Source organism: Pelophylax lessonae, assembly GCF_965119305.1.
Source record: "Pelophylax lessonae genome assembly, chromosome: 2".
NCBI classification, from domain to species: Eukaryota; Metazoa; Chordata; class Amphibia; order Anura; family Ranidae; genus Pelophylax; species Pelophylax lessonae.
The window spans coordinates 566,100,576-566,116,965 of record NC_138769.1 but is presented as its reverse complement, the minus strand read 5'-3'; the positions used below and the strand labels follow the sequence as shown (position 1 = coordinate 566,116,965).

At 42.5% G+C, this 16,390-nt stretch overlaps 1 protein-coding gene across 2 annotated transcripts in view; it reads left to right on the top strand.

Moving 5' to 3' along the window:
• The first annotated feature begins 218 nt into the window (after positions 1 to 218).
• GLS2 (glutaminase 2) overlaps positions 219 to 16,390 on the top strand; it is a 144,282-nt gene continuing 128,110 nt past the window's right edge. For both annotated transcript variants that reach the window (XM_082246244.1, XM_082246243.1), the window contains exon 1: positions 219 to 818. In XM_082246244.1, coding sequence (XP_082102370.1) covers positions 788 to 818 — 31 coding nt within the window. In that variant the 5' untranslated portion in view covers positions 219 to 787. The remainder of the gene's footprint in view (positions 819 to 16,390) is intronic.

The window sequence follows — 16,390 nt, the reverse complement described above, 5'->3', positions numbered from 1 at the left end:
GTGTGTGCAGAGGATAAGAGCGCTCTGAGTAAGCAGGTGTCTGAGGCTGGCTATGCAGATGATGAAACTGATCATAGAGGGGGGGCGTGATGTTCAGAAAAAAAAGACAGTTTCCACGTCCTCCCACCTGCCCTTGGGTAAGCTTCTGTTACTGTAGTCACACCTCCATTCCTGCCTGATTGGGTGCTAGGGAGGCCTTTACAGGAGGCTTGTCTCTTATCTGGAAATAGCTATAGTGTAGCAGCCGGAGGTTCCTTAAAGGGACTGAAGTCCCCTGGGTGCTGTCACACATCTACAAGTGATGACATGTGTCACCAGAGCAGCACTAGCTACTGAAAGGGATTCTTGACTTGTGATTTCAGTCCTGCTGTGTGGACTTCTTTTTGTGAAAAGAAAATCAAAAAAACCTTCTCCAGACTTGAAAGCTATAGTTTAATTTGCTCTGTTAGCTGCTAACGTCTTTACATTTGCAAGTTTGCACATCAAAGCTTAGGAACTCTTGCCAGACCATCGTCAATCACTTGCCGTACCCACATCAGCTTTTCCTACTACAGAACATCGGTCAGTTTGGCTGCTCTTGTCATAGCCTATGCTTGAGTCGCCTACTGGACTTTCCTGGTCAACCTTCATCATTGGATCCTAAAGTCACCTCCGTGGACCCTTGAGGCAGCAATGTTCTTTCTAAGGTGCAGAAGAGGGGGCGACTTGAGATTACTCTCACGGATCTTCACCTCTGGGACCGAGCACAACCTTTCTCGTCCCTTTGGGGAACACGTACCAGGCATACATGGTGGAATTGGTCCTCGTAACAAAGAAACGTAAGTTTTCACTTATATTAATTAGTATTACGATAGTTTTCTTTGGTCATGAATAGCCCGTTGACGAATAAACAGAAGAAGTGTTGATATGGGGCAATTAAGGGTCAAGGGCCCGATCAAATGTCTCATAAAATAAACAATGAGGCAATTGTTTCACAACCGGTATCTCCGAACCACTATTTAACTATTTTGTAGATCGACAGATCTATTGATATGATCCTTTCCTTGACTCACAATTGCCAGAAGGACCACCTAGATATGCAAATGTCCAGCTCAAAACATCACATAATAATTGTATAATATGTATTTTGCTGTCTTTTATCTTAGCTGTTGTTTAGTTTTGTAAACCACCAACTTTTCCTTTCAAGCACGTTTGAATCCCAATCTCAACTCTATCTGCATTGAGCTTGCATGTTCTCCTGTGTGTGGGTTTCCTCCTACAATCCAAAGACATGCTGGTAGGTTAATTGGCTCCTGTTTACATTGGCCCTAGTATGTGTATGTACAGTATGCATGTGAGATGGGACCTTAAGAGCCCATTCACACTGCCGCGACTTGTCAGGCAACTTGTCAGCCTGACAAGTCGCGGTCGGTTGCGGTCCATTGAGTAGTACAGGACCCGTTTTAATAGGAGCGACACAAGTCGCTCCAACTTAGAAAAAGGGTCCTGTACTACTTTGGGGCGACCTCGGAGCGACTTGCATAGACTTCCATTATGTGAAGTCCCTGCAAGTCGCGCCGATGTCGCGGTGCACAGCGGTGCACGCGACTTCACAGGTCGCCCCCCCGAAGTCGTGTCGCCTCAGTGTGAACCGGCTCTCCAGTGTTACTAAGCCCAGGAGCCTGTATTCACTATATCTGGCCTACCACGGTACACAGAACATGGAAATGCAATTAATTTAGTAAATATAAACTGCTAAATACCTTTTCTCATCAGCAGTATATAGCAGTCTTGGGACTTCTATCAGTGTCTGGTTAAAGCTTGTAGGAGGAGTTTTCATTCTACTGTACTATGAGGCTGCAAGACCCCTGACCCTCTTTCTAGACAGTGCTGATTGGCCGTGTGCTGATCTCATGCGCCCTCTCAAGAAAAATAAACTCTCTAGCAATACACACCTAACTGAGCATGTGCAGAGTGCCCCCAAGGCTCTGTACTATCAGGAGATGGATTGGGGACAGTGGAAGCAGGGGAGGATCAGAGAAGACAGGATCAAGCAGCCTTTTTACGCAATGCAGAGGATTAACCCCTTAGGTTCCACAGTGAGTAAAACAAGCATGCTTTACTGCATATACAGACTGATTTTACTGTTGTGGGTTTAGTAACACTTTAAGCTGCTTGAGGGCAAGGACTTATATGAATTCACAGTATGTAAAGTGAAGCGTAAATTGTCAGTACCTGAAATAAATAAATATTAATAAAAATAATTGTGTAGAATTGGGTAGATGGGCATCTGAATACATGGTACCTAGTTAATAATCCAGCAGGTATATACATTAACTGAACTTGAGAACCCTGTAGCATTATCGTGCTTGTATCATAACAAAGAAGTGTTGGTAGAAGTATTATGGCCTCAATGCGTTTATCTCTTTCTAGTTTCTTGTGACAGTTAGGTTCAGCCTTCCTGTTACATTATTAGCCCCTGATCACTGTTCACGGTCTTTCACTTTCCTTTATCACAGCGCAAGCACCACTGCATGGGTGCTCATGGACTGTTACTGTATATACTTAAGTAGCCTAGTCTTTGACGTGTTAACACATGCTGTAACACATTGTGAAGGCCATATCTGGCTACATATGGTTTATTGAGGCTCAGCATTCCTTATCATCCATAGAACAGACCTTTTTGTTAATGCAGTCACAGAGAGACTCCTTGCTCTTGTTACTTTTCTTCACCGACAGAATGGACTCCTGCACATTCCCCACTTGACACATGTAGATCGTCTGATCAACTTCTGCTGAAGGGACTTGTGTTCTCAATCATCGTTTTCTGACAGCAGTGGGTGCAGCTGGCAGAATACAATTTCCTGTTGAGGGGATTCCTCCATCCACCTCACTTGTGTGGATAGAGGAATCTATGTTGGCTGAACTAAAAAAAAATGAATAGTATATTGCCACCTTTAGTAAAGTCTCGTACACACCAGTAGTTTTTTTTCATTCAACCCAGCAGGTATGAAAAAAAAAAAACTGACAGCTTAGGTAGGTTGGAGCCACTGTACTAACATTCCATTGTTAGTACAGCGATCTCCCCTGCTGAGCTCTTGTATTCTAACAGGGGCCAGCCTCTGCCAGAACACTCCGGTTAGCGCTCTCAGCCATTGGCTGACCGGGAGACGAACAACAGACCTTTTCGGTCATGAGCCTTCAACAGAAGCCGGTTCTGTTGGACTGGCTGCCATACACACGGGCCGAATGTCTGCTGGTCTCAATCGAACTGGCCGATGCCAGCCGACATTCGTCCCATGTGTATTAGGCTTTAGTTTCCAGCTTTAGTGGGGAGTGGTAGCAATTTCTTTCTGGTTTATATTTTTCATTGCATCTTCTTGTCCCAATGACACCCACAGCCTTCCATTTCTTGTACTATTTTCACTGGGACCCATGTTCCTACTGTCTCCATACTGGCAGTTATACAATCCTGACATCCACTCTGTCTCTTACCCACTGTATCGAAAACAAACAAAAAGTTTTGACTGGAGTAAGGATTTAAGTTCAGGTATGCACCTTCATATTCTGGATGGTTATGTAAAGCCATAGACAGATCAAAATGTGGACGGTTCAACAGGGATTGGTCAAATTTCAATCAGTGTGTGTTTGTCCCTGCTTAACAGAAGTCGATCAGAGGCTGCAGCCAATCAGCAGCAGCCACCGATCAGTGTATTCTGACAGTCGCATGTCCCACTTTCAATATACAATGTTCTGACGGGAACATTGTCCCTGTACAATCTGATTGTTTGTTTTTTCTTGTTCAAAAATTTTATTGAAGGATTTACATACAGATAATCAGGGAGTAGTAAAAAGTTTTAATGAAGTATTCATAACCCCCACAAAGGGAGGGATGGTGAATAGCAATCACAGAGCAAAGCAGGCTACAGCTCAATAACCGACTGCACAAATGCCAAGATAGGTGTTCCCTGAGTTTTAGCCGGTTCACATAGGGGCGACTTGACTTGCCGGGGCGACCTGTGAAGTTGCGGTGCACAGCGCGCACCGTGACCTCGGAGCGGCATGCACGGACTTCATATCATTGAAGTCAATGCAGGTCGCTTCAGGTCGCCCCAAAGTAGTACAGGATCCTTTTTCTAAGTCGGAGCGACTTGTGTCGCTCCTATTAGAACGGGTCCTGTGCTAATCTATGGCAGGCGACCCACGGCGACTTGTCAGGTGACCAGGTCGCCTGACAAGTCGCCCCAGTGTGAACCGGCTCTTACAATAAGGGAAAGTCAAAACAATGTGCATATATTAGGTGTGAAAAATCAAGAGAATCAAGGAGATAGATTGAAATGTTCCCTCAGCCTAGACCTAGGGTAGGTAATAGAGTGATGAGAAACCAAGAGGGGAAACAAAAGAGCACAATAAAATGAAGAAGAAAAGGAGAAGGGGAGGTCCCAGGGGTCATCCAGATAGCAACATCAACCAGTAGACTGATTCCAAGCACTTATGGCTCCAAGAGGGATTCATCAAAGTCTGGGGGCAGGAACTCATACCTACGACTCCTTTCCTCCAAAGTATCCTCAATCTTTGCATATACTGTATCATTGCTTGAGTAATCATATGTTTAGTTGCAAGAGTGAAAAGCAAGGGTGCTTTCCAAGATATGGCAATCGCTTGCTTAGCAGCTGTAGTGATTTGGAGCAGGAGTTTAAATTGGGTGGTGGACCGTTATTCAGCAGGGCAACCTCAGGGTCCGGTTGGATAGTAATAATAATTGGGAAAGGATTTTAAAGAATTTTGACCAAAAGGACTGCACCAAAGGGCATGTCCACCAAATATGAAGGTAGCAACCAGGTTCTCCAAAGCTGCGGAAACAAGTTGGGAGGGTAATTTGGAACATGTTTAGCTATTCTAATTGCAACAAGGTACCATCTGGATAATACTTTAGACTCATGCACACTGCATCTCAAAGAGAGTTCTTTTTTGGCTTTCTGTTTCAATCTTTTTATTCAGTTTTCAGAATTACAGTAAAACATTATAATGTAATACAAAGGAGTGCAAAATGGCTCTGTCAACACAAACAGTAAACAAGAAGTTATCAATGATGGCATATTTTAAGGGTAAGGAGTTAAGACAGAAATCCATGGAAATCCTTATTCCAGTCAAAACATTTTGGTTGTTTTTGATACAGTGGGTAAGAGACAGAACTGATGTCAAGATTGTATAACTGCCAGTATGGATACAGTAGGAACATGGGTCCCAGAGAAAATAGTACAAGAAATGGAAGGCTGTTGGTGTCATTGTACTGAAGAATTAAAAACCAATCAGAAATTCCTACCCCTCCCCACGAAAGCTGGAAACTAAAGCCTAATATACACGGGACGAATGTCAGCTGGCATCGGCCAGTTCAATTGAGACTGGCAGACATTCGGCCCGTGTGTATGGCAGCCAGTCCACTAGAACCGGCTTTCAACATAAACAGTAAACAAGAAGTTATCAGTGATGGCATATTTTAAGGGTAAGGAGTTAAGACAGAAATCCATGGAAGTCCATCAATGGGTACCAGGAACTGCCCCAAAGTGGTCAACAATGAGGAGACTTGTACTGTGAAACATGTTTGATTATAGTCCAAAAAGAGGCCAAGCAACCAATGGCCCTTACATCAGTCCAACATTGTACATTCAGCGGAGGGGTCAAGCGGGACTACACCAGCCCACCCGACCACCAAGGCAGGCTATAGACATAATAATGGAATTATAGCCACTATGTCATCTAACACTAGACTTATTTATCCTACCCTAAAAATAGTATTTACTTAGAGAAATCAAATGTATCAGCAATATGTCCTTTAAGATATGTTTTCACATACAAAACCCTCCAAGGGCTTTTGAGCTTTTTGAGCTCTCATTTTTTATTTTTTTTTTGCCTGGAAACTCCCCTCCATGTTAGCCAATGTGTCCATGCACACTATGTCCTTTTCAGGAGTTTACAGGCATATGAGCTTACAGGCAGAAAAAAAAGCGTGAAAAAGCACAAAAAGCGTGAAAACGTACAAAAAAATGGGGAGGGATTTAAAAAAAAAAAAGTTTATGCTCAAAAACGCGCAAAAGAGCATAAAAATAGCACAAGCTTCTTCAAGCTTTTAGACAGAGAAAAAAAAAGCTCAAATGCCTGTAAAAGAAACTTTTTTTAGCTGCAGTGTGCACAAGCCCATAAGCTGTTTCCAGTTCTGAAATATTCTGGGATGATTTATGGGTGGCTTGCCAAATGTCTGCCCAATAATGTCTCTCCAGTGCCAAGTTCAGGTCAGCTGTCCATTAGGGCTAGTTAGCAGGCACCTATAAAGCTTAGAGATCACCCCTTTTCTGTGCAGGTCTGCTGTACATAGGTGTTCAAACATGGTCATTCGGTCCAAGTCTGTTTGTGACTGGATTTTCGCAGTGTAAAAATGCCTAACCTGGAGGTATCGAAATACCTTAGAACTTGGTTATTTATTCTGTTCCTGCAGTGATGAAAGAGGTTTGAAACCAGTGAAGGTAACTAGATGGTGCAATCTCGTTAAATGTAAGCAGGACCAATGATGAAAGGTAGTAGGGTAAGCCTTTTAGTTTTTTTTTGTTTCGTTTTCAGCTTGCCTGTTGAACAAAATAAACTACCAATCTATTGCCAGCTTAGGAAAGGTCAGCAGCAGTCTCTTTTAAAGGATGAAGTAAAATGAAGGTGGTGAGAGACATGAGACATGACCTTCCATACTGTTTGAATGTATGCAGCATGAACCTCTACAGATGTATTGAAGGTTACATTATCCTGAAATGTTCACCAACTCCAATACAGTAATGCAGAGTTGTATAAAGTACTCGAAACCCATACTTGAGTAAAAGTACAAGTGCTCGATCAAAAAGTGACTTGAGTAGAAGTGGAAGTGCTCGATCAAAAAGTGACTTGAGTAGAAGTACTAAAGTATTCAACATTTTTTGTACTTAAAGCGGAGTTCCAGCCATTTACTCACCTGTCCAACGGTCCAGCGATGCGGCCGCCGGAAGCCTCGATCCTCTCCCTCGGCGCCGGCATCACTGCTGTGGGCACCCGGCTGTTACAGTTTGCGGCTTCACAGCCGGGTACCCACTGCGCATGCGCGAGTCGCACTGCGCGCCGTGATTGGCCGGCAATCTTCTGGGACCTCTGACGTGTCTCAGAAGATTGCAGGGAGGGAGGGGGAGAGGAGAACTTCCGCTCAGGGCGCCGCGGCGCTCCGAGCGGAAGTGGGAGCGGGTACCTGTCAAAACTAGGTACCCGCTCCCCCCCCCAAAAAAATGACATGCCAAATGTGGCATGTCGAGGGGTCAGGACTCCCTAAAGCGGAAGTTCCACTTTTGGGTGGAACTCCGCTTTAAGTATTGCAAGTAGTTTTTTTTAAATTTTGCTACTCAAGTACTGAAAGTAAAAGTACCAGTAGTTCTGAAAAAAAAATTGCTACTCAAGTACTGAAAGTAAAAGTACAAGTACTGTGTTATGTAGTTATTAAAGAAAGAAGTCAAAAGTTTGAACATCATATTGTTTTTTATTATTTTAAATGCAGCTTTTATTTATACATACAGTAGCTTTTATTTTCATATGCGCTGATAATACTGTACACATGTTTTGAGCTTCATGAAACCTGCCATCTACTGTTCTGGCAGTGGTAATTTTTATAATAGTAACTAGTAACTATGCAGCACAAAAAAAAATATCGGAGTAGAAGTATTGAAATCATTGAAAAAATGTAGTGAAGTAAAAGTGGAAGTAGGAGAAAAAAATTCTACTCTAGGAAAGTACAGATACCGCCTTTCGGTACTTAAGTACAGTAGTGAAGTACTTCTACTTAGTTACTATACATCTCTGCAGTAATGTTACCATAAACACAGTCATGTCTTTTTGACTTTTTCTTTATATGACCATCCAGGATTATAAGGGGTATGTCCTGGGCCAAGTTATGTTTCTGGTGATGCACTTTGACAACGGTGCGCATACTGTATGCAATCTCCTGCAATGCAAAGCAAGCATGCTTGTTAAAGCTGTAAACTGTTATAAATTTTCCAATTGAACAAAAATTTGGTTTTGGACAGCAGCCATTGCTTAACCACTTGACCTCCGGAAGATTTACTCCCCTTCATGACCAGGCCACTTTTACGGCACTGCGTTATTTTAACTGACAATTGCGAGGTCATGCAACGCTGTACCCAAATAAAATTTATGTCATTTTTTTCCTACAAATAGAGCTTTCTTTTGGTGGTATTTGATCACCGTTTTTTGTTTTTTTTTGCACTATAAACAAATGAATACTGACAATTTTGAAAAAAACAAACAAAAAAAAAACAATATTTTTTACTTTCTGCTATAAAACATAACCAAAAAACCTTTTAAAAATCGAATTTCTTCATAAATTTAGGCCAGTATGTACTCTACTGCATGTTTTTGGTAAAAAAAAAATCCCAATAAGGGTATATTGATTTGTTTACACGAAAGTTATAGCGTCTACAAACCATGGGATATATTCTAGTATTTTTTTTTTTTTTTTACTATTAATAGGGGTGATCCGTGACTTATAGCGGGACTGCAATATTGTGGCAGACAATTGGACACTAACTGACACTTTAGACACTTTGCACGAACCAGTGACACTATTACAGTAATCAGTGCTAAAAATATACACTGTCACTGTGCTAATGACACTGGCTGGGAAGGGGATACACATCTAGGGTGATCAAAGGGGGTAACTGTGTGCCTAGCCAGTGTTTGTGTTTATTATGTGTGCTTCTTTTACTAGGGGAAGAGATGGATTTTAGTTCCTGGTTTGCTGTTTTTAATATGCAATGTGCTGTTTTTTAATTCTTTTCTTGCAGAAAGAAAAAAAAAAAAACCAGCACATTGGTGCTGTTAGAAGAAAGCCCTGTGTGATTTTTTACCTACACAGGGCTCTCTTCGGTAATGTCCAGAGCCGATCGTCAGGTGCCGGCGGCCAATCAGTGGCCGGCACCCGCTAATGGGTTTGTGCTGCAGCCAGTCGTAGCACAGTTAGGGTGGTGCTCCCTACCCCGGCGTGGAAATCCCATACTAGGTACAGTACGTGATCCTGCGCAGGAGAGCCGCCTTGCCACCGTATATGTACAGTATACGGTCAGCAAGCGGTTAAACTGGTACTGTATGCTGGTGGATGGATAACCCAATGGATCATACATTTTTCTCATGTTGTAACCTCTGTTGTGCATTAAATAGCAACAATCTCTCATAGATACTATCCATTCGACAAGGTGAAATAGTTCTTTACCACTTGCCGACTGCCCTCCACAGATATAATGCAGCAGGCTGGCTCGGCTGCGCGAATCGCCGTACCTGTACGGCGATCCGCAGGAGCGATCCTTGGGGTGTGCTTGCCCCCATTAGCCAGGGGGGAAGCTGACTCACGAGGCCGGTGCCCGCGATTGCCACCAGGCACAGTGATCACTCCCCGTGGAGAGAGAACGATGGTCTGCTGTTGTAAACAAAGCAGACCACTGTTCTGTCAGTAATGAACACAGGGATCCTGTGTTCCTATTTAGTCCCTGTGTTGATTCCACAAGCCCATCCCTCTCACAGTTAGAAAACACCCCCCAGGCATACACTTAAACCTTTGATCGCCCCTGAGGTAACCCCTTCCCTGCCAGTGTCATTATTACAGTAACAGTGCATATTTTTAGCACTGATTACTGTAGTAATGTCACTGGTCCCCCCCAAAAATGTAAAAGATGTCAGTTAGGGGTTCAATCTGTCCGCCGCAATGTAGCAGTCCCACTAAAAATCACTGATCGCCGCCATTACTAGTAAAAAAATAAATAAATAATTAAAATGACATAAATCTTTCACCTAGTTTGTAGACTTAATAACTTTTGCGCATACCAATCAATATACGTTTACTGGGATTTTTTTTTTTTTACCAACAATATGTAGCAGGATACAAATTGGCCTAAAATTATGAAAAAATTCGATTTTAACATTTTTTTTATTGGGAATGTTATATAGAAGAATGTGAAAAATATTGTTTTTTTTTTCCCAGACTTGTCGCTATTTTTTGTTTATAGCGCAAAAAATTAAATTTGCAAAGGTGATCAAATACCACCAAAAGAAAGCTCTATTTGTGGGGGGGGGGAAAGGACATCAATTTTTTTTTTTGGGTACAGCGTCACACCACCGTGCAATTGTCTATTAAAGTAACGCAGTGCCGAATTGCAAAAAATGGCCTGGTTATTAAGGGGGTAAAACCTTCTGATCCAGAAGTGGTTAAAGGCAGAAGTAATTACACCAGCTAGTGTGTGAAATTCTATACACTGGTGCTTGGCATGAAGATTCTGGTAATAAACACCCGTACTGCATATGCTGCAGTTTTTGCTTTGATAGCACTTGGTATGTGTTTTTTGGACACGCTGTTTTGCTTGGTGCATTCTTAGCAGGTCAGTCACATTTTTTTTTTTTCCAGTAAAATGTTGGTTTCTGCTTTAGTGCACATTATTAAAACAGACATAAATAAAACAGAATTACTTGCATATTCAATGCACACAACAAACTAGGACTGGACCGTCCGCATTAAAGGTCAGTGTGTGATTAGCTAGACAGGTTCTAGGATAGCTGTGCATGCACATAGCCAAACACACATGCAGGCCCATAATGCAAGCGTCCTGTAGCAGTTTATGCCTACCCTTGTTCATTTGCTTTAGTAAATCAGGCCCGGTATGGTCTGTCCAGCCATTCTTTTTCTTATACAGCAGGCACTAAAACACATCAAATTCCCAGTCTCTCAGCTGTTTGGAAGACAATTTAATATTCATGCCACTTTTAGGACCCACTGTAATGGTCTATGAATATTTCAGTCCAATAAATATGTTTAAAATGTAGGGACATAAAGTGGTGTGAAAACAGGGACAAAATCTGCTTAAAGTGCACTTCCTTCAGCCATATTATAAAAAGATTCACATGTTTATCGGCTATTACAATGGTGGCTAGAGGTGGCGTTAATATATTAAAGGATCTTCATCTTGATACAAGCAAGAGACAGGAAATAACTGGTGTTTAAGGCTCCGTTCACACCTAGGCAATTTGAATTGCGGGCGAAATCGCAGTGATTCTGCCTGCAATTCCAGAATTGCGGCAAAACACGGGACGCATTTGCGATGCCATTATTTCTTGATAACGAGGTGCGATCTTGCCGCGATTGTCAAGTGACAAAACACTATGATTGCAGCAAAAATCGCAACGCCAAACGTTCCTGGCTCTGTGCCAAGATTTGGTACATGAGCTTCTTTGGAGCGGAAGGAGGTCCATTCAAATGAATGGTGGCACTCCAAAAATGCGCCACTAAAAAACACAAAAAAGATTTTTAAACAAAAACGCGCTGCAGTAGCTGTCGCTGTGCTATGCTCAGTTGTGAATGGAGCCTTACTATTCAATGCATATGAGCATTTTTTTGTTTCTGTTTAATAGAATACATAAATAAAAAACACGAACAAGGGTTTAGTGCCAGTTCACACTTATGCGCTTGCGCTTGCAATGCGTCCCGTGTTTTGCCGCAATTCTGGAATTGCAGGCAGAATCACTGCGATTTCGCCCGCAATTCAAATTCAAATTATGTCCCTACAGTTTACCTTGTGTTTTTCAATAGTACCAGCGCGATTGTAATGAAAATTTGATTGCATTGATTATGTTAATTAAGCTCAGGAGGGGTGGAGCTGAGGGGAAAATCAAACAAAAAATAAGAATTCGCACATAAGAATTCGCACATATCTGAACTGATAATGCGAGTCCAGACCGATTTACATTGATGTCTATGGAGACTAAATTCGCAACGCAACGCTGTAAACTCGCACAAGACCCTTTTTATCATCGCATCACATTCGCATCTGGATCGCAACGCATAGATGTGAACGACCGTCACAAATTCAATGTATTTTGTAAATGCATGCGATTGGAGACTATTTAGAACGCATCGCATTCGCAGTACAAGCGCATAAGTGTGAACCGGCACTTAGTGTTGTTAAAGCGGTAGTAAACACTATAAATAAACAAAAAAAACTTTACATTGCAAGTCAATGGCACTAATGAGACTATGCACCGCATACTAGCACATTATGAAAGACCTACCTTAATACAAAGCCCTCCAGCGCACGCTGTTACCACTGGCAGGGCTTCCATTTTTACCTGGTCTTTTTCTTGGGTTTGCAGGCTCTGAGTGTTTAATCGGCCAGGCCGCGATGACGTCACTCCCGTGGATGTGTGTGGGAACCATGATCGGGGTGCAGCACTCTGAAAGGAGGGCAAACTCAGTATGACCTCCTTTCAGAGTGCAGTGCGCATGCGCTGGTGAGGTCATTGGCTGCAGAAATAGTAAATATCTGCTAAACAGTGCACATTCAGGAGATATTCCTTGTACCTACAGGTAAGCTTTATCATAAGCAGTGTTTACCACTGCTTTAAAGAACTGATCATAATGATGACAGATACTTTATATTAAAGGGTTTATTCTGATAGATACCTGCATACCAAAAGGCCCCTTTCACACAGGCGGACCGTTCAGATCCGCCTGTCCGTTTTTGTGGCGGATCTGAACGGTCCCCCCATGCATCTCTATGGGGGATCGGATGTCAGCAGGGACATGTCCGCTGTCATCCGATCCGATCTGATCCGTCAAATCTGGACGGATGGAAACCCTATTTTCCATCCGTCCAGCGGATCGCTGAGAAAAACGGAATCCGTCCGACGGACGGATAGTGTGAAAGGGGCCTAAACAGAGATGAGTCTAACAGCAATGATTCAATATCCATCTTACACCCACAGACAAAGTTGGCAGAGGTTTATTGGGAGGAATGGTGGTAAAACAAATGATAAAATCTTTCCAATAACTATTATTATCCTCTTGAGGACCTATCTCCAGAGGTGTTGCAGCATGCCTCTCCCCTGTCCCTCTTCGTAAATGAATGCTTAAAGTGCACTTCCTTCAGCCATAGTATAAAATGATTCCCATGTTTATTGGCTAATACAATGTTGTCTAGAGGTGGCATGATAATTATAGAGTCTTCATCTTCATATAAGCAAGAGACAGGAAATAACTGGAGCGGTTTAATAACTGGAGTTTAAGGCTCCGTTTATACCTAGGCAAATTGAATCGCGGGCGGAATCGCTGTGATTCTTCCTGCAGTTCCAGAATAGCAGAAAATGCCAGACGCGTTTGCCATGCCAATTTTTCCTAATGCCACGATTGTCGAGCAACAAAACATGCTAAAATTATAGCAAAAATCACAGCACCAAACGTTCCTGGCTCTGTACATGAGCTTCTTTGGAGCGTTTTTGGAGCGGAGGGAGGCCCATTCAAAGCCAAAAACACTCCACTAAAAAACGCAAAAAAGATTTTAAATAATGTGCTGCAGCAGCTGTTACTGTGCTACGCTCAGGTGTGAATGGAGCCTTACTGTTTAATGCATATGAATGCGAGGAGCTTTCCTGGCTGGCAGAATACAATGGTTACTACTAGTGGCTTTAGCTGCTGCCAGTAAATGTATGCAGAAAAATCGAACACGCTGGTTGTACCCAAGTTGATTGATTGATCAACTGGGGTACAATCAGCCTGCCCACACATGGTTCAAATCTCGGCCTGTCCTTGCTGAACCGGCTGAGATTCAAACCGTCTGTGGCCGGCTTTACACTAAGTTCCCCCCACCTGCCCACCAATTAGAGTGTTTTGGTCCTAAGTCACTGCTTTCATTTCCGTTCACTCACTCAATTACCTAATATATGTCATCTCTTAAGGTGCCTTTTTGGACATATTATACTGTATTTGGACCTTTTTGGACTGTTCTATGCCAAGAAGTCTATAGCGATTCACTGGAAATCTCAAGCTCCCCCTACTGTGACTTCCACTATACAAATTGACATATGAGGCCAAGGGTAGCTCTAAGAAATGTATTAAGATCTGGGATCCATGGGTAAACTTGGCGCTAGGGCCGCTTGCTAACTTTATCGATTACTGTGTGTTTTGTCAGTAACCTGCACCTCATGTCTTTAGTTGTGTCTTTGTCATATAGCTGCTCCTTTACTATTTGATGATAGTGTACTGAATGGACATTCTGTTTATACTATATTTCAATATCTAAGCAGTGTTTACGCTATTCCTTTTTTTTTTTCCGTACTTGTAAACCTTATGAACAATAAAGTTACCTTTTAAAGAAAAAAAAAAGTCCCCCCACCCTCATCCAAAGCGCTGCACACTAACTGAAAGACTCACCTTCATCTCCGATCTAGCAATCTTCACTGTCTGATACCCCTACCCCCTACATAGTACCCCTATTTATTCACCAAAAACAAGTCAGTGGTAATTAAATGATAACACAGTTTTTGACTAGTCCTTTAAAAAAAAAGAAAATGCACATCCATTGTCATCCATCAATGTAGATCCACGTCAATCATAATGAACGATGGCCACCGACCCACATGAAGAAAAAACCCCGCCAACACCCAATCGCTCCTGTCGATTGCCTTGCATCATATGACACTCCACTCCCCACCCCACCACTAAAATAAAACAAGTGATGTGATTGACAAAATCTGGACATATAAATATATGGTCAATGATGTCACTAGATGACCCTGCCCCTTTGTTTATTTTAGCGGCGGGGGGGAAGCAGAGTGTCATTTAGTGATGACAGCGATTGGTTGTCGATGGGTGGCTTTTTTTTTCTTCGTGCAGGTTGGCAGCCATCATTCATTGTGATTAACATGGACCTATATTGCTGGATGACGTGATTGATGATGCATGTAGATCAGGGGACATTTTAATTTTTCTTTTTAATTGGGTGTGTTCATTTCCAGGGTACATTCTATTTTTGTGAATGAGTAGGGGTACTATGTACCATTTACTCATTAACATGGGGGGGCTGGGATCTGGGGGCTTCCAGATTCCGATAAGCCCCCCACCCACAGACCTCCACAATCACGGAACCAGGGGTGTGGGAAAAGACCTTTGTCCTTGGCTCATTAACATGGGGATAAGGTGCTTTGCTAGAGGGGGGGTCCCCTCAGAGCAAAGTACCCTACATGTTAAGGGCATGTGGCCTGGTAAGGTTTGGGCAGGCCATATACTCACACCCTCCTTTCCCTCCTTTTTTGGCCTATAAGGCTGCACGCTCGGATAAGGATCTGATATAGATTTTGGGGGTTTCTTTTTTTTTGGCTTTGGTCACCCTTTAAATCCATACCAGACCCTTATCCGAGCGTGCAGCCTTGCAGGCCAGGAAAGAGGAGGACAAGTGTGTGGCCTGCCCAAACCTTGCCAGACCATGTGTCCTCTGGGCCCCCCCTCTATCAAAGCACCTTGTCCCCATGTTAATTAGATGATGACAAAGGCCTCTTCCACATACCCCTGCTTCAGTGGTTGTGGAGTTCTGTGGGTGGGGGGCTTTTCGGAATTTCAGTCGCCCCATGTGAATGTTTACAGCTGGGGATCCTTGGCTGACAGTGAGGAAGAGTTACTGATTGTTAGAACGCCGGATGCCGACTCCTAACAATCAACACAAAATGCAGGCAAAAAAGTACACAATGTATGTAATGCATACATGCATGTAAAATACAAAGCCCTTTCAGCCTACATCCCAGCAATGTGATAGTGCTGTTTGTTGACACAATTTATAAAATTAATATATTTGCAGGTAAAAATACAGATTTTTTTCATTTCTGCCTAAATCTGATTTTCCCTTTTGGGTTTGTTCCCATGGTATGGAAATCTTATCTGTAGTAATTTGAAAAATAAAGCAGAGCAAGGACCTTGCTAATGCATTATATTGTTCAGTGCAAATATTGAGATACTTTTGATGGAGTTCAAATACTTTACACCAGCAGGTGACATTCTACCACAAGTGGACTAATCCATTATGTGGGGCACTGCATTTTAGCTAATACTACTGATACTATGCATTCTAACTACAGTTGGTATAAATAGCCTTTCGTACAGGTTACCATAGGTAGCATTTCATACTAATTTTTCTCAATAGAACTTACGCAATTACTGATTATATTCATACATGTAAAACATTTCTGGGCAACCAGTATTTAACTAATTCTATTTAGTGGTCTTATGTTTTCATGAACCGAATGTGATCTCTTTGTTTGCTCTGTGCAAATATACAAATAAGTGTTCTTCTAGTGCCATATACAAATAAGTGTTCCTCTCTAGTGCCAATGTTCTGACAATATGCTTCTTTAATTTGACCCATGGCACCATAATAGAGTATGCAGAAACTGCATTAATCTAATGGCGCTTTTCCACTGCATGGAACCGTACCGGTTCGGCACCCTTTTGTGCTTCTCCACTGCTGGTACCGCATGGTATAGGGTCGGAACGGTTCGGTACGGTACGGTATAGGTT